The sequence below is a fragment of the Zymoseptoria tritici genome, chromosome 2, assembly GCF_000219625.1.
Source record: "Zymoseptoria tritici IPO323 chromosome 2, whole genome shotgun sequence".
NCBI classification, from domain to species: Eukaryota; Fungi; Ascomycota; class Dothideomycetes; order Mycosphaerellales; family Mycosphaerellaceae; genus Zymoseptoria; species Zymoseptoria tritici.
Genome location: NC_018217.1, coordinates 2,956,500 through 2,973,820, shown reverse-complemented (window position 1 = coordinate 2,973,820; position 17,321 = coordinate 2,956,500). Strand labels below are relative to the sequence as shown.

Here is a 17,321-nt window from a genome sequence, read left to right as displayed (position 1 = left end):
CGAGTGGTCGTGTTCAACTCGAACGAGTACCTGCCATTCAAGCCGTGCGAACGAAATACACAGCAACGGGACGTCAACATGGGCATGGACAGCGAGCAGTACGTCCCTCCGGAGGGCTCCATGAATGTTACCGCTGCAATGCGAATTGCATGCTATTGCAGACATCAAAGCGAGAAGGAAGGCTTTCAAGTCATCTTCACGCTGAAGGACATTCAGGGCAACGTGGTTGCGCAGCAAATGTCTGATTCGATCCTCATCACGGACGACCACAAGACGCATCCTCAGGCTTTCTCTACAGGTGCCGCTGGAGAAGGATACTACCAAAATCCTGGCTTCGTTCCAAATGGTCTGCCGATGTCTCAATCGATGGTGGACATGTCGACGCACGTACAGCCCTTCACTTCCTCTCGATCCGCTGGAAATCTGCAGGCGATGGCATATGGAGGGCAATTCAATCCTCACAGCCACGTGCATCAGTTGCCAGGGTCTGGCTTCGCATCAGGGACAACTTCTGCGACCATGACTCCGACGACTCTTTCAAGACCTGCATCTCCTTCCAATGCTGGGCAACAAGGGCCGAATAAGAAGCGGAAGTCTTCTTCCTTCCACAGGAAAGTCGCGAGTGGGCTGACGATGACACCCCGCGTCGAGACCAGCATTTCGCCTGTTCAAAATATGCCTTCGGCGCTGTCGATGGGTCAGCAGTTCTCACCCGCTAACGCCGCCTTTCCCAATCAGATGAACCAGCCATACATGACCATGCCGAATAACAATGGCCCTGCACAGTACTTTGGCAGTGGCCCTCCAACGCCTAACGAGAGCGGACCTTTCCAGTTCAATCAAACACAGATCGACACCTCACACATCCCCAACAATCAAGCGTACTTCTCACATCCTTCATCAGCAGTCCCTAGCAGGGCATCATCGCCTGTACTCCAGCAGACGCGAGCCAACATGGCAGCATACGCACGGCAGCAGCCGATCCAGACGCCGACCAATAGCATTGGAAACCGTGGGTCCATGTACGCCAACCATGTGCCGCCGGGCTCATCTGGCAACGACTCGAATCAAGGACAGCAGCCATATCCAACCATCACCCGCATCACGCCCAACGAAGGGCCATCTGCAGGAGGCACGGAAGTTGCTGTCTTTGGTGAGAACCTGATCATGGGCTTGCAGGTCGCTTTTGGAGATCAGTACGCACCCACACAATACGTCTCACCGACCTCGATCGTCACCATTGCGCCGCCCGGTCGTCAAGGCTCTGTTCATCTCACGTTGGTGCCTCCGCCCGGTACGGGTCCATATCCGGCTCCTTCGAACCGGCCAATCTATCGATATACTGCGTACAATGAGGAGATGATGGTGATGGCGCTGAAATTCCTGAGTGAGCAGCAATATGGATCCTCAGATGCTTGGCAGACCTTTGCGCAGCAGAGCGCGACTAGCTTCGTGCAGTCCAGAGTGAATCGAGCCGGTCTGCAACAGCAGCAGCAAGGCTTTGGAAACAGAATGGCTGCCACAGCTACGGAGATCGAAGACATGCTCTTGAGCATACTTAACAAGGCAGACATGAGCGAGAGCACGTTTCCGCCGAACTACGACTTGCAGTCCGCAACTGGTGCCACAATGCTCTCGCTGGCCTGTTGTCTAGGCATGGACCAGGCTTGTGCCGCGCTTCTCGCTCGTGGAGCCAATCCGGACGTCAGAGACAAAGGCGGCTACACTCCACTAATGCACGCCGCAGTGCATGGCCGCACTCAAATCTTCCAGCTCCTTGTTGCTCGAGGCGCAGATGCATCCGTCAGAAGTCTGATGGGCTACTCTGCTTTCCGCATCGCCCCTGAGCATCTTCGCGCTGAGCTCAGGTCCATCGTTCTCAGTACCCAGCGCCGTCGTCATTCACGTTCCACTTTGCAGACTGGTGCAAGCTACGATGAGCTGCCATCTCAAGTCTCCTGGGATGTTGCCAGCGCCTCGTTATACGAGTCCGAGATGGACTCCAAGAGTGAATACCCATCCCGCCCGGCCTCACGACGCCCCAGTGTTCACATGAGAAATGCAACCAGCCAGCCATTCCACATCATGGCCGCAACAATGCCCCACGGCCTCCCAAACACTGCCGCCGCTACTTGCTCAAGCATGGTCGCGTATCCTGAAAGCCTCGCCACGCCCATTCCACATCACATGCAGCCCTTACAGGTCTTTTGAGCGACACTTCCAGCCGCGTATGCACCGGCACCGGCATAGCACGAATGACAGTCCGAGATAGTGTCTCGCGTACAACAACTGTGGGTGTTGGAGCGAGGGCATGTGGGAGGCGGGATGCCGGCTTGATGGACTCTGGTGAGTCCTCATCTTCAAGCTCGAGAAATGCGGACGACGTGCTGACGGGATGCGTCTAGATGTCTGCGAACAACGCCCTTTACGACTTCGATGGCGATGCACTTCCTCTTGCCGCAGTTGGCTGGAGATTTGGGAATGATCACGCCAAATCTTTGTTGAATTCGACGCTGAAATCGTTGAGGCTTGCTGCTGCTGCACGATGAACGAGCCGGATCAGGGACGATACGCACGTTGGACGCTCGTTGGCGCTATCTTCGGGGGTAAAAATGGCGATCAGAGCCTGTACTGCATTGGAATTATGATACGGTGGCTGAGGCAGAGGTCGCCGTCTGTCTGGCTTAGTAGCTGTGTTGATGACAATGGAATGATGATCATGATGTCTCATTGATCTCGACCTGTGAGCGTCGTACGCTATAACTTGCAGACAAGCAAACAAGAATGTAAGGTCACGCTGACGTGTACTCGTTTTAGCTGACATGTACTCGTTCTAGCTGACGTGTACTCGTTCTAGCTGACATGTACCCGTTCTAGCTGACATGTACCCGTTCTAGCTGACATGTACCCGTTCTAGCTGACATGTACCCGTTCTAGCTGACATGGACTCGTCCTGGCTGCCGTGTACTCGTTCTGAATGGACGGAACGAGTACATATCAGCGACAGAGTTCGAACATGCCTTAGTGTTCCACAACTTCTATCCACTCAGATTCGCTGGATGAGCTGATATGTACTCGTTCTTGATGGTGTGTATCCGTTCTAGTGGTTGACATAGACCCGGTTGCCAGACGGCGTTGCAATGGCACTTGTACGTATACTGCTAACTAATCATGGCTACGGTCCCGTCCTGACACCTCATCTCTGCTGCTACGAAATCGCTGTCACGTTCTCTGCGGCTTAGAAAGTGACATACCCATGTTTGAGCAAGACCTCGTACTATTCTGGCTGAGATTATTCTGGCCAGCTAAGGTAGCTCCATACGCGGCCATGACCTCTCTTCGTTCACAACGGCATGTCAGCGTTGAATCGTTCTATTTCGTTCTAGGCAAAAGTCGTCCCAAAATCTGGCTCCCGCTTGGGCATGCCGTCCGCTCCCCGTCCACTCCCTGTCGATGTTTGACATGCTGAAGATTGCCCCTGCGTCCCCGGTCTCCTGTGCGCACTAACTCCTTCGATATCATGCTCTCTCCTCCGGAAAGGCTACAACAGCGCTCCGCCAAAATTTCCACCGCACAAAAACGAGCTTGACCCGCACCCCGATTCAACAAAACGAACAAAAAGAAAAACCCCGGCATAGATGCAGGTGGGGACAACTCAAACCGACTCCCTAAACGGGCTGGTTTTAACAATTTGATCAGAGATTCGGTGGGCGTTTGTAACAATCCATCTTCCCGCTGTTGACCCATTGGGCCATTTGACACGAGTTCTGAACCATCGAATTCTTGAGAACGGTGGAGGAAGAGGGGTAGTTGTATGTTTGACTGCAAACGAAGTGGTGGCTAGTCGGTGTGGCGGAAGTGAGGCGAGAGGGAGGAGATGGGTCCGGACGGGAAACGGGAGGGAGGGTCGGAGTTGGTCGATGAGGAGATGGAGGTTCGATTCGAATCCGTATGGACTTTGTTGCTCTCCTCCAGGCTCGAATGACGAAGGGCTGACTGAGGAAAGAGCACATGTCGCGGACTCCCCTCAGTCCCCTGATTCTGCACGTATCGAGCTCGACCTTTGGTTCCTTCGCCAACTGCGACGTTGATCTGTTCACACCTCCATAGCCTGTTCTTGGAGCTTTTCTCTGATGGTAACCTGCCTGGCTCAAGTCCCTTCATGCTCTACCTTTGCATGATTCCACTAGTGTCGTAATGTCTCCTGTATTCTCCGAAACTGTGTGACCTCTCAGGCCGGCCAACGAATGGCGCATGACCTCTATTCCCATTTTCACAGAACATCTCTTTATCGCCATGCAAATTTCGTTGGGTCGTTTCTTCATAACTCTTTCTTGAAGAGCTCACTGCTCGTCCTCTCTCTTCATCACCGGCCGCTGGACGTCTATCGCAGACTCAACCGTATGCCGTCTCGACTGCGCCCTCCTCTCCGGCACCTGCACTTCGCTCGGCGACACCACAATAATCGGCATATCCGCCACCTCGGTCGTCCTGGGCTCCTCCATCGACACGGATCGACTCAGAGTCCCTCCTACAGCCGTCACTCTCGCCTGTCCCGGACTGCTCGGCACTTCCAATGTATCCCTCCTCTTCCCTGTCTTCCTCCTCGTCGTATCCATCGTCTCGGTCCTCACCACCTCAAGGGTATTCGACCGACTCCTCGTCATCGGAGCACCAGCCCGACTCCTCCCCGAATCATCACTCCCGCCCGAACCCCGGCGTATACTCGGACTATAAATCGAGATCGTATCTCCCAAACCCGGATTTCTCTCCCGCTCGCCAGGAACCTCCGGATACCCCATCGCTTTGCCTCGTCTAAACTCGGAGTCGTCGAAGACTTTTCTCGCTACGTTCCCGAACCACTCGCCGACTTCCATTGCGCCTCGAGCGCTCCGTCGACCTAGTCCTTCTCCGCCGGGTGCATGTTTCTCTTCTGTGATGGCTTGCGTGAGAAGGAGATACAAGGAACCGATGATACCGAGGATTGTACCGGCCAGAGGAGACCATTGTCCGATATTGCCTAGAGGTTCTTGCTGGTAGCGGACCTGAGGTGAGAAAAGGTTCAACTCGCCTAGGAGGAGGATGGTGAGGATTGTGAGAGTGAAGAAGGTGGGTTCGCCGTAGGAGCGGATGAGGTGAGGGATTGGACTGCGTTTGGGCTCAGGCGGTGGGTCTGAAGAGGGTGGTGAGTCGGTGGACGGTGGTCCGGTCTGGTGGCGATGGAGCACGCCGTCGTTGCTGCTGAAACTTGCTGCTTGCTCACGGTGAGAGGTGTGATAGTCGACATTGGGCTTCTCGCTTTCATCGTTGGTTATGATCCGGATGGGATGCGAGATCGACGGCTCCCGTTCCTCTACCGGCATCATGCTTCCTCTCCTTGACTTCGATCCATTTGCATGGGAAGACTTCCAGATTGACTCCAGGATTTTGAACCACATGGAAACCAGTAGCAAGATCGCAGGAATACAACACGCTGCTGCTAGCAAAGTCGCAGTACGGAAAGTGAGCCTCGTTGGCGCTGGTATGATGTAGATATTATTCGCAGCGCCTCCGCGGACGGGACTGAAGGGACCTTCTTCAGTGGAGCAGCGAGGGAAGGTGCAGTTGGCATTGCCATAAGGAAAGGAGCGGACGCTAGTGATGGGATTGCCGAAGTTGTCATTCTGGCAGAGTGTGGTGTTGATGCGATAGAATTCCACGGCGAGGCTGATCAGGCCTGATCGAAACGCTCCTGTCAGCACGTATATCTCAACTTCGAGAGGATGCTAAGACCAGACTCACCACTCAGCAGAACCACTGTCCAAACAAAAATCAAATTCCTCCCCGGATCATTGAAGTATGTCGTCGAATGCCGCACAGCAACAGGAGCCGCAAGAACACCAATAGCGCACAGCTGAAAGGCTCCATACACATCCATATCGACCGCTCCATCAGTGTGTACGGCCGACAGGACTATCCCATGGAGAGCGGCGGTGACGGGAAGCAGCAAAGCCAGACCGACGCAAGCGTTTCGTAGCCAATCGGCTTTACGGGCAAAGACGCAAGTGCAAATGAGGATATAGTAGCTGGGAGATGGCGGTCAGTCAGGAAGATCGAGCGGCTGTGTTGTTTGCAAGTTACTTACAGAACCCTGGAACTTGGCCCATATTGGCTCGAGACTGGCCAGGCACAGACGACTTGTATGCCCTGGGCGGATGTACTTGAGGCGTTCGAGGCCGCATCATTGGCTCGGGCGGTGAGAAAGTTCAGAGCGCTGACAGGCGATACAGCGGGCATAATCGCGTGGGGGTCAAGGTGGGAGGCTTTGCATGCTGTGCTTGAGGTTCAAACTCCGGCCGATTGAGTAGCGCAGAGGAGATGTAAATGATCAAGTTCGAAGGCTTCCAAATAGTACTGTGTATCCCCAAAGCAAGTGAGAGGTTGTTCAAGAAGATAAGTGTTCAAGGTGTAGCCGCACTCGGGCACAGGTTTGTGAAGACTCAAGAGGACAGGAGGACAATCGAACAAGGATGACACGAGATGGCAGCACGCATTGGGAAACCGGTCTTGTGCTCACATGCCGTGTTCGGAGGCCTCCTGGGAGTTGCTCAATCATTGTCAAGGCTGGCGATAGCACGAAGGATTCCCTTGGCAAGCTTTGCTATTGGACAACGCTGCTGTCCGGTGTAGAATGGAAGCGAGGCTGCAGAAAGCCAGCCGCTTTCTGGGCACTGCTCCGCCACAATGGAGTTGGCGAGTGAGAGATGCATCATAAGAAACGTGCAACCATAGAGTGTCCGATATACAGTCTTGGTGACCGAGCAGATCGCCTGGCAGGGAACGTCGGAGAAGTGAGGTCAAAGAACCTGACCTGAGCCAAGCCTGATCGAGTAAAGTCGTGAGGCAGCAAGAGACAACCATAGACCTTGTCACAGCAACAAGGAGGCCATGCAAGCCATGAAGACACAATGAAATAGCAAGCAAAGCGACTGATATCGCTATATTCATGATTTGTTGCGAGGCTTGGCCGCCGGTCTCGAAAACAACAACCATCTCACGACTTTCTCGCCTCAGTCTGCTCCAACCCCAGACCGCAGTTCCAAAGTCTCCTCACAAGGGAACGCGGTATTGGACGGCAAGCTTGCACAGCCCAACCGTCATGTGAATACGAAGATCAAATTTCGTTCAAAGACTTCACCATGTCGAACAAATATGCACCTCACGTCTCTCGGTGACATTCACCAAAACCACTCGCCGTCTGAGACCTCGAGACGCACACCATGGCTCAAGAAGAGGAGCTGGACGTCAGCACGAGCCAGATTCGAGAGTGGCGGTCAATCGTGACTTTGATTGTCTTTGTCGTTACGAGTATGTTGGAGGAATTGGTTGATCCGTGGTTGCCATATTATTGACATGCTGTACAGATCTGATCGTACTGTTCCCTTTCCACATCCCGATCTGGATACCTAGACCAGTCTGGAACGCCGGCTGGTCTGTCCTCAGTACATTACGAATAATACCGCCTCGACCAAGCCAACCCGACGATAACATCAGCAGTCATGGCGCAAATGAGCAGACGGAGGAGGAAGGCAGCCGTCGTACCAAGTACAGGATCGTCCGGTTCCCGGTGGACCTCGTAACAGCTCCCATCATCGCCGACCTTTTTCTTCTGGCCATCCTCGCGATCGGAAGGAAGGAAGTCCACGATGGAACTGTCGGGACTGACAGCATTCATCCAATCGACATCATGGTATTCTTCCTAACGCTCGCGTACATCGCCATTTCGATCGACGCCTCGGGACTAATCCGCTACCTTGCCTTCAAAGTCCTGCAGAAAGCCGGCAAGAATGGCCACAGGCTTTACTTCTACCTCTACTCCTTCTTCTTCGCCTTGACGACTCTCGCCGGGAATGATCCAGTCATTCTCAGTGGTACGGCTTTCTTGGCCTATATGACTCGAGTCTCCAGCAATATTGAGCACCCTCGAGCATGGATCTATGCTCAATTTGCTGCCGCGAATATAGGGTCTGCCATCTTAGTCTCTTCAAATCCCACGAATTTGGTCCTAGCGGGAGCGTTTGGCGTCAAGTTCATTCACTACACAGCGAACATGATCGTACCGACCATCGTCACCGCGATCATCATCTTTCCATTTCTGCTGTACATCGTCTTTCCCGGCGAAAACTTGATTCCGCGGTCGATCAAACTCCACGAGCTCCCGAACGAGTTCAAGAACAGAAAACCCATCAACCCAAATATTCCCGGAGGTCGTGGAGCCGCGGAAGACGCCGACGACGATGATGAGCGCCATAATATGATGCAGCTGGAAGAAATCATGAATCCCTTCCTGGACAAGGGAGGTGCTTCGTTCGGAGCGCTGGTCATGGCTACGGTACTGATTACCATTCTGGCGCTGAATGCGAGCAGTCAAAATGGACATGAGCAGCCGGTGTTTTACGTGACCCTGCCTGGTGCTTTTATCATGTAAGTCCAGCAGCGTTGTGCACCGAATGCGAGGATTGTGACTGACGATCATCCAGGTTCTGTTGGGACATTGGCTTCGGCTGGATGCGCCGGAAAAAGACTCGTGAAATCGCCCGCAAAGGTCGTGAAGAAATCGAGCGAGCGCGAGCCGAAGAGCACTACAGGGCCAAGGCGACCAGTGCTTCGAAAAGCGCTTCTTCCTCGGACGAGATCCAGGAGACTGAGGTGGCGTCTTCTGGATTCGGGCTTCGACGAACACAGTCTCCTGATGCCTTGGCGATCGAGATGGAGACTGTGGATGAGATGAAGTCAAGTCAGAACCAAGTTCCGAGGAGTGGAACGGGCTTCTCTTCACTGAACGGACACGCGACCACTCCGCATGGCGTACTATCCACACCAGAGCCCCCAAAAGACCACATCAACGATGAAAAGGCGCCCACCACGGAGCTCGAACAGAAGCCAAGCCGGCCTTCTGGATTCCCTGAACTCGGCCCAAACACATGCTCTCTCCCTCCACCCCCTCACCAACCAACAACCCTCTCCTCCCTCCTCACCCGCCTCCACCGCTACCTCGGCGAAACCTTCCCCACAGTAATGGCCGTCCTCTCCCACCTCCCCCTCAAACTCGTCCCCTTCGCCTTCGCCATGTTCATCCTCGTCCAAGCCCTCGTCACAAAGGGCTGGGTCCCCGTCTTCGCCCACGGCTGGGACCACTGGGTCCGCAAAACCGGCACCATCGGCGCCATCGGCGGCATGGGATTCCTCAGCGTGGTGCTGTGTAATTTCGCAGGCACGAATATCGGCACGACGATTTTGTTGTCGCGGATTATTCAGGCTTGGGTGAGGATCGCGCAGATTAATGGGACGGCGATATCGCAAAGGACGTTCTGGGCGACGGTGTATAGTATGGCGATTGGGGTGAATTATGGGGCGTTCAGTACGGCTTTCAGCGCGAGTTTGGCGGGGTTGTTGTGGAGGGATATTTTGAGGAGGAAACATATTCATGTGAGGAGTTTGGATTTTGCGAGGGTGAATTTGCCGATTATTGCGGTGGCGATGGTGGTGGGTGAGGCGGTGTTGGTGGGCCAGGTTTGGATTAGTAGGGGAACCGGGGATTATGGAGGGACTGGTGGGTAGGTGAGAGAGATCGATAAAGATGAGCTGTACATGTTGTTGATAGTGCAAGCGTTGTTGAGCATGTTTGCAGTACAGATATGCCTCTCGAAAATAGTCGTGCCCGGCTGGGGTTCTCTGCTCAACTCAGCAACTCCCGAATATCCTCAATGCGCTGCATCTTCTTCTCGTCTTCGCTCATCATGCCCAACGAACTTGCCCTACGATCAGGTTAGCGATGATGTCAAAGGGACGAGCAGTGTCAGTGCGACTCACAAGAACTTCTTCCTCTCCTGCACCCTCAACATCTTCTCCTCGATGCTGCCCTCCACCACAAACCTCACCACATCCACCGCCTCCGTCTGGCCCATGCGATGCACACGATCAATCGCCTGCGCCTCGACGGCAAAACTCCACCATGGATCCATCATGTACACTCTCTTCGCACACGTCAGGTTCAATCCCACGCCGCCAGCTCTCAGACTCAACAACAGCACCGTGAACTTCGGGCGCGCTGCGAATTCGATGAGCACTTTTGCGCGCTCTTTTTGTGACATGCTGCCGTCGAAGCGGAGGTAGGAGATGTTATGTTGGGAGAGAGCGGGACCAAGAAGGTCGAGGAAAGAGGTGAATTGCGAGAAGACGACGGACTTGGAAAGTGGGTCGGACTTTTTGAGGCGGCGGAGTTGACTTAGGAGAGTGGAGATCTTGGCAGAGGAGAGCTGATTGACGCGGCGGAGGGAGATGCGGGGCTTGGCTTTCGAAGATAACTTGGGTTGTGTGCTGCTGTAGAGGTCGTCGTCGTCATCGGCGTCCACAGCGGCGGCGAGGAGACCGGACTCATCGTCATCAGTGTCATCGTCGTGCTTGATGACCTCGAAGACATCTCGCACACTGATCGGTTCGCGGCAGTTGAAGCAGCGAGGAACTTCGTTCTTCGCGGTTTGATGCTCAATGTAGTCGAGCAGGCACTTCTTGCAGGCTGAATGCCAGCATCCTGTGACTGCTTGTTCTTCCATGGGCTCCTCGCTGCAAATGGGGCATTCCATCTCTGACTCGTCTTGGATTTGCTTGAGGACGTGGGCGCCAAACTTGCTGGCGTCTTGGTCTGCCTCATCCGCTTCGAAGCGCTCGATGAGAGAGGCCAAGTCCATGTCGTCGGCAAGGCCATTGGCAATGTCTGCGGCCGCTGCAGCATCTTCTTCATCCGCCACAATGGCTTTGCTGCGGGTGAGAATTGGGTGGCAACAGCTTTGTCTCAGACGCAAAATTTGTGCAAAGATAGTCGTGTAGCTCTTCATCAGCGTGCCAGCTTCGACATTGGCATTGAAAGTCCGCTTCGCTCTAGTGAAGATGTGCGAGTAGACGTCCCGCTCGGGCTGGGATAGAACGACCTTCTCAACTATTACAGTCTTTGGCGGAAGCGGAACAAGTGCCTCGCCGTCAGGGGTCTTCATGTCCTTCGTCCGTCGCAGCACGATCGGTTCGAGCACCGTCTGCACGACATCCAACGCGCGCATGAAGTCACCCTTCTCGAACGGCGCTGTGATGAACGTCTTCCAGAAACTGAAGTTGTTCCAAGGTTCGACACGCAGGAAGCGAACAAGACTGAAGAGGTCTTCAAGTCTGTTGACAATTGGCGTTCCGGTGAGAACCCAGCGATGAGTAGCAGCAATCTCGTAGCAAGCCTTTGCAGTCTTCGATTGTCGATTCTTGATCATGTGTGCTTCATCGAGGATGACACGCCAGTACTCCACGCCGAACAAGCCACCGGAGGCAGCTCGATTGCCTCCGAGAGAGTTCGCCACGGAATTGAATTCGGACAGCACCACGCCGTAGCTGGTGATGATCACATTCGGAGCAGAGCTGACGTTCGAGCCACAGCAGATGGTCTGCAAGTTTGCACCCTTCTCGGTGCCGTAGTACACCAGAACCTTGAGCGTGCCCGCCTTTGATGCCTTCTCTGCTTCGCTGGCCCACTGAGCGAGCAATGACATTGGCGCGACTACCAGTGTTGTCGCGGGAGCTTTCCTCACTGTGCTGGATGCCATCGACTCCCTCGCAAGACTGCTGACGGCATCGATCTTGACGTCCGTATCGTCAAGGACCTCAAGATGCTCGGGCGACTTGTGCGAATGTATCAAAGAGAGCATCTCGATCGTCTTACCCAGCCCCATCTCATCCGCCAACACTCCTCCCAGGCATGTCTGTTCCTGCACTGGGAAGTCAAGGCTCATCTCGCCGCTGTACGGATTGACATAGAAGCAGTCTTGGCCTTCCACGGGGGGCAAGTCTTTGTCTTCTGCGTCTTTCTTGGGCCATGCGTATTCTTCCCACAGAGGATGCATGCTCTGCTGTTTCTCGCTCTTCTCGCGAGTCTCCTTGTTGAGCATCCAGTGTAGAGCCTGCTTTTGGTACTTACGCAAATCCAGTGTAAACGTCGATGCCGGCTCGGCTGTTGGCGTGTTGAAGTCGAATGATTGCGCCTTTTTGTATAGCGTATCAAGCTGGTCTTGCTCGAGCTCTGCTCCCTCTTCGGCTTCTTCCGCTGAAGGCGGACTCGATCCAGCAGCTTCATCTTTGTCTTTGCCTTTCCTGTCTTGCGCGTCGTACTGCTCAGCGATCTCTGCGGCTTGCAGGATACCCTCCCGCTTGTGTTTCGCTGCCATCTCGCTTGTAGTCGATGGCTGCAGATTGATCTCCGAGAACAGCTTCACCAGTCCTATCTGGCGAAGTCTCAAATCTCTCTCCTCGTTCGTCTCTTTAGCTTCGAATATCCCAGTCTGTCGATTGTTGTCGTTCGGCTTGATGAAGTTGCCGGCTTCAAAGACCGGCCGCAGTATATAACACCGCAGTTGCAAGTATACTGTGTCGTTCGTTCTGATCCTCTCTGGAGCAAAGATGCAGTGTCCTTCAAAGTGACATACCCCTTGATCAATCAGCGCACCCACCCACATCGCCGAATCTTTCTCCAAGCGACCAAGCTCCGTCCCATCTTGGCTTGTGAACCGAACGACCACATCTTGAGTCCTCCTCGTAGCCTGCCTTCCTTTTCCACCACGAGAAGAGTTCTGCCCGAGCTGTTGTCTGACCCGCTGTATCTTGACATTGTCATCTGGTTTGAGAAAACCGGTCCCGCTCCGCGTCATCCAGCCCGCCACACCCAAAGCACCAATGTATCTCATCTTGGGCATGCTGTCCAATGCTGCTCGTTGCGGTGGCGAGCTTGACAACGCTCTGCTCGGTGTTCCATTCTTACTGGCTTGTGACGACTCTCTTCGCATTCCCAACTGTTGCTGCTTTGCTGTCGATGGTCGTGGTGCTACTGCTGTCTTCCATGATCCGTCGAAGTATGCGTTGATGGCCGCCTCGAGATTGTTCCCGTGTATGCTCTGAAGTGTGCGAACTGTGGCTTCCGATACATCGCCTCCTACGATTCCAGTGAAAGTCTCGGCATCGAAGGCATTCTCCTTGTTGGCAGTGGTATCTGAGCGGGATGATGTTTCTGGCAAAGCATCTACTTCATCTGGCAAAGTCGTCTCTTTGTGCAGACTGGGTTCGTCGGTGATAGAGTCGTCGGCGAAGAAGCGTCTCTTCTTGTGAGGTCGGTCGTCTATGTCCATGATGGCGGTGATGAGGAGGAAAAGGTGTTTCTCGCTCTGAGAATTGAAGAGACCCTTGCCGTAGGTTGACGCGGAGTGAACGCGAGCTTGACACGCCAAGCCGCTTCAAAATTTAATGACGATTGGAGATGCGAACATGATGATGAAAAGAGATCAACATCGGCCATTGCGATGGAGAACCTCAGAAGATAACACTGGCCACGGACGGGAGTCCTAAACACTTTACCATGTCGATGACATTCATCAAGTCCACGCCGATGAGAGACAATGGAAGTCAACTCATATCGAGGGCATTTGCCTCATTAAGACCATCAGGAATATATCAACGGCGCTGGGAGTCCAGCAAAGTCGTCACACCGGCATCGATATCTTCCGCCGACGAGATCGACCGAGCAAGGACATACTGCCTGGACTCGCTTCGCAAATACGACACACCATCATCTCTGCTGTTGCCCTATATACCGAGCCACGCTCGAGACGCCTATGTTGCCCTGCGAGCATTTAACATCGATGTGGCTCGCACAGCAGACACGACCTCAACACCGACAATAGGAGCCATGCGTCTTCAATTTCAACGCGATGCCGTCACGAAGTCTCTGGCCGGCTCACCACCGAAGCAACCGATCGCTCTTCTCATCGCTCAGGCATCAGACCAATTGGCAGCGCAAAGTGGCGGCAAATCGAAATTTAGCAAATCATGGTTCATGCGAATCATCGACACGAGAGAGAAGTATCTGTCCAATCCACCCTACCCGGACATTGCCAGTCTGGAAAGCTACGCCGAGAACACATACAGCACACTCCTGTATCTCACCCTGCAATCTCTGCCCATGGCCAGCTTGACCGCGGACCACATCGCTTCACACATTGGGAAGGCGATTGGCATATCTGCCGTGCTCCGCGGCTTGCCGTTGATAGCCTTCCCGGGGCCAGCAAACACCCACAGCAACCAAGGTCAGTTCTCTGGCGATGTGGGTGCAAGCCGACAGGGCGCCGTGATGCTTCCTCTGGACATCATGGCAAAGTGTGCTGTGCGAGAAGAAGACGTGCTTCGCAATGGCGCCTCCGCGCATGGTCTGCGTGACGCGGTCTTCGAGGTCGCCACACGCGCAAACGACCATTTGATCACAGCTCGGCAAATGTTGGACAACATCCGCGCCGGCAAGGAAGCTGGACACGAGTACGAGCACCAAGACGAAGAGGAACATGTCCATCTCCCCACGGTTGGAAAGGCCGAAACGCAGACCCAGGAGATTGAAAGGGCGTTCGGGGTGTACATGCCTGCGGTCGCCACCCAAGTATGGCTGGACAAGCTGCAGAAGAATGACTTTGACGTGTTCAATTCGAAATTGCGGGTGACGGATTGGAAGCTACCATGGAGAGCATTCTGGGCGTATCGTAAGCGGAAGATATGACGATGATATCTTGGCCGCAAAATCCAGCTATTCGCAGTGCGTCTCTCTCGATGGAACTGGGACATTACCTCGAACCTTGCGATTTCCGAATTTCACTTGTGGTCGTCGCCATTGGAACACATATCACGTACGGAACAAGTGCCAGTGGACGGAGCTGCAGTCATGATTGGGCTTGCTCGGCACGACAGGTCCGCATCTTGGTATGGCCCAAACCTTCCATACGAGGCAAAGCTTCGAACCATATCGAAAACTTTTGTGGACCTCGCATACACTTTACCGAAGAATGTGAAATTGGGGGACACCTACCGACCGCGGTACGGCTTGTCTGTACAAGCTGCGGATCACATCCCGTATATCGCCCCGTTGGTTCTCGTCTGCCATTTTTCAGCGACCGCGCACATCTGCCAATATATCAGGCGAGCGCTGGCCACACGTCCGTTCGTTACCTTCCTCCCTGCCTCCCGTCATAACAGTTCCCGCAACCTTCCCACAACCAAGTCGCAATCATGGCCCTCGACACCCTCCAGTGGGTGATTTGGCTGCTAGAGATGGTCTCCGAACATCTTCTCGTGCCCATCACACGCTCCGGCAATTCCCACACAGCTATGGGCATCGCAGGAACCACAGTCGAAATTACTCTCCGCCTGATCGTCTTCTCGTATCTCATCCTGCCTCTCGCCTTCCCGGGTAACACCATCGTACCTCTCACCCTCTGCGGCAGAACCCTCACGGCGCTGGGCATCAAAGCAAACTTCGCCAAGAACATCCTCTGCGACATGATCGCGATCTGCCTCATCGGCACCTTTTTCGACGCGGTCACCATTTTCATCTACAAGATCTTCGGACTGTACTGGGCACGGATCACGCCCGCCGCTCGCTCCGGCATAACCAAGAAGGACCTCAAGCTCGTACCTGGCCCGGAGAGGGAGCCAGTCATTTGGGAGTACTCAGATCCCGAAGACGATCCTGCTGAAGCCAATCGTCCTGAGGCTCCACCAATGCCATCAAGTAAGTGCGAGCGCCCATCCACGGTCCTCTCATCTCCCCACTCGGACGACCTCGACAGCCAAACCCGGCGCCAGCTCCGTGAAGAAAACCTATCCCTTCGCCAGGACCTCGCCCATGTCCGCGAGTGTAAGCGCAAGCTACATAGACGCTACCGCCGCAACAACGAAGAGCTTCTGACCACCCAAGCCAAAGTCGAGTTGCACGAGCGAACTTTGGTCGGCGTGCTTAATCGCTACATTGCGCTGAAGGCCGCTTACGATCTGAAAGGGCAACTGATCGATGCATTGGAGGATCGTGCTGGAACTATGAGGTCGAGACCTACGGCTACGACCGCTGAGCGTACCAGTGCTGAGGTAAGTGATCGATCGATACTTGATCAAGAGGGACGCATGTACTGACTCTTACCAGGAGCGTGAGACCCTGGAGGGATCTTGGACTGAAGTCCAGGTCTTGGCGGGCCATGCATGAACAAGATAGATCATGCATGACATGAGTGCGACTTCAAAGTCTCAGATGGGCTTGCATGCAGTTAAGAAGGCGATCAGACGATGCTGGCTATTCGCGGCATTGTCTTTGATGCACAGGCTAAGCGACGCCGGTGAATGAGTTTGTGTACATATTTAATCATGTACACCGTTTCGAAAGATATGAACAGACAAACCCCTTCTCCCCACACACATCCTCTCAACTCAAAGCAAGATCATCTCACCAAACCACCTCATGCTCAAACGCCCCAACAAATCTCCATCAAGACCAACCAAGCCCTCCCGCACAATCCGAATGTCAATCTACCTCGACAACCTAATCATTCGCCTCACCTCCTTCTTCAGTCCCGACAAACATCCTCCTCCACCACTACCCACCGCGACCTACCCGACAGTAGCGCTCCACATCCCGCAGGACTTCTCCCCAACCACAAATCCGATCCACCAAAACCTGCCCCACGAGCACACCTCGACCTGGCGCGCCGCTCAATCGTCGCAAACCACCGCATGGCAAAAACCACCACCCTCCGGTCCCGTACCAAGGCGCCTCTCGCCAGATAGTCAACGCCGCCTCATCGAAGAAAGGAGGCGGAGCCGGGTACCTCACCACCACCTCCCAACCTCCAACCTCACCCCCCTCGAAACCCGCCTGCTCACCACTCTCCGCACCCTGCACCTCCCCACCCGCCCCTCCCTCTTCCGCCCAATCCTAACGCCTCACTCCCCCACTCTCCTCATCTCCCTCTCCTCCGACCGACCCATCCTCACCGCCCTCCTCGCGCTCGTCAAGCCGTTGGGAGAAAAGGAGAGGAGGACGGTATGGGACCATACATTCCCGTGTTTGGAAGAAGGGGAGAGAGGGGAGAGGTTGTGGTTCGTGTTGAATACTGTGCTGTTTACGAAAGGGGTGAGAGTTGTGGGGATGGCGGATGAGGGGGAGAGGGTGAGGGGGCCGTGGGGGATGGAGGGAGGGGAGAGGCCGAATAGTATTGATTTTTTCACGGGGCAGGTTGGGTAGTCTAGGGGAGAGTGGGAGTTTGTGTGGGTGAGGATGGGAGGGAGGTAAGTACGGAGAGTTTATTGAATGGAGATGCGCGCGATGTGGCGCGGTGATGGAAAGAGAGTACGAATGGGTGTCAGTCACCTTCGGTATATGCCTCTTGTACAGTATATCAGCTGGTACGCCTCCACTCAAAGTTCTCGAATGCTATCTA

General features: G+C 54.4%; 5 protein-coding genes across 5 annotated transcripts; 3 read left to right on the top strand and 2 right to left on the bottom strand.

The window, feature by feature from the left end:
* Positions 1-1,584: 1,584 nt before the first annotated feature.
* On the top strand, positions 1,585-2,318 carry MYCGRDRAFT_103421 (uncharacterized protein; the record flags this gene model as incomplete). Its single annotated transcript, XM_003855295.1, has 1 exon — positions 1,585-2,318. One exon carries the CDS (start codon positions 1,630-1,632, stop codon positions 2,209-2,211), a length of 582 nt encoding a protein of 193 aa, XP_003855343.1.
* A 2,365-nt stretch (positions 2,319-4,683) lies between these two features.
* Positions 4,684-6,276, bottom strand: MYCGRDRAFT_55860 (uncharacterized protein; the record flags this gene model as incomplete). Its single annotated transcript, XM_003855088.1, has 4 exons — positions 4,684-5,241; positions 5,407-5,716; positions 5,782-6,065; positions 6,125-6,276. Coding segments are annotated over 4 exons (1,302 nt in total), but the record flags the coding sequence as incomplete, so codon positions are not given.
* A 983-nt stretch (positions 6,277-7,259) lies between these two features.
* Positions 7,260-9,600, top strand: MYCGRDRAFT_84837 (uncharacterized protein; the record flags this gene model as incomplete). Its single annotated transcript, XM_003855296.1, has 4 exons — positions 7,260-7,347; positions 7,404-8,463; positions 8,520-8,688; positions 8,866-9,600. The coding sequence occupies 4 exons, from the start codon at positions 7,260-7,262 to the stop codon at positions 9,598-9,600; spliced, it is 2,052 nt and encodes a 683-aa protein (XP_003855344.1).
* Positions 9,601-9,718: 118 nt separating this feature from the next.
* On the bottom strand, positions 9,719-13,199 carry MYCGRDRAFT_84836 (DNA repair protein, RAD5; the record flags this gene model as incomplete). The annotated part of the gene is made up of 3 exons (XM_003855087.1): positions 9,719-9,797; positions 9,853-10,362; positions 10,417-13,199. 3 exons carry the CDS (start codon positions 13,197-13,199, stop codon positions 9,719-9,721), a joined length of 3,372 nt encoding a protein of 1,123 aa, XP_003855135.1.
* A 257-nt stretch (positions 13,200-13,456) lies between these two features.
* MYCGRDRAFT_35840 (uncharacterized protein) lies at positions 13,457-14,614 on the top strand (the record flags this gene model as incomplete). Its single annotated transcript, XM_003855297.1, has 1 exon — positions 13,457-14,614. One exon carries the CDS (start codon positions 13,457-13,459, stop codon positions 14,612-14,614), a length of 1,158 nt encoding a protein of 385 aa, XP_003855345.1.
* Between the last annotated feature and the right edge of the window lie 2,707 nt (positions 14,615-17,321).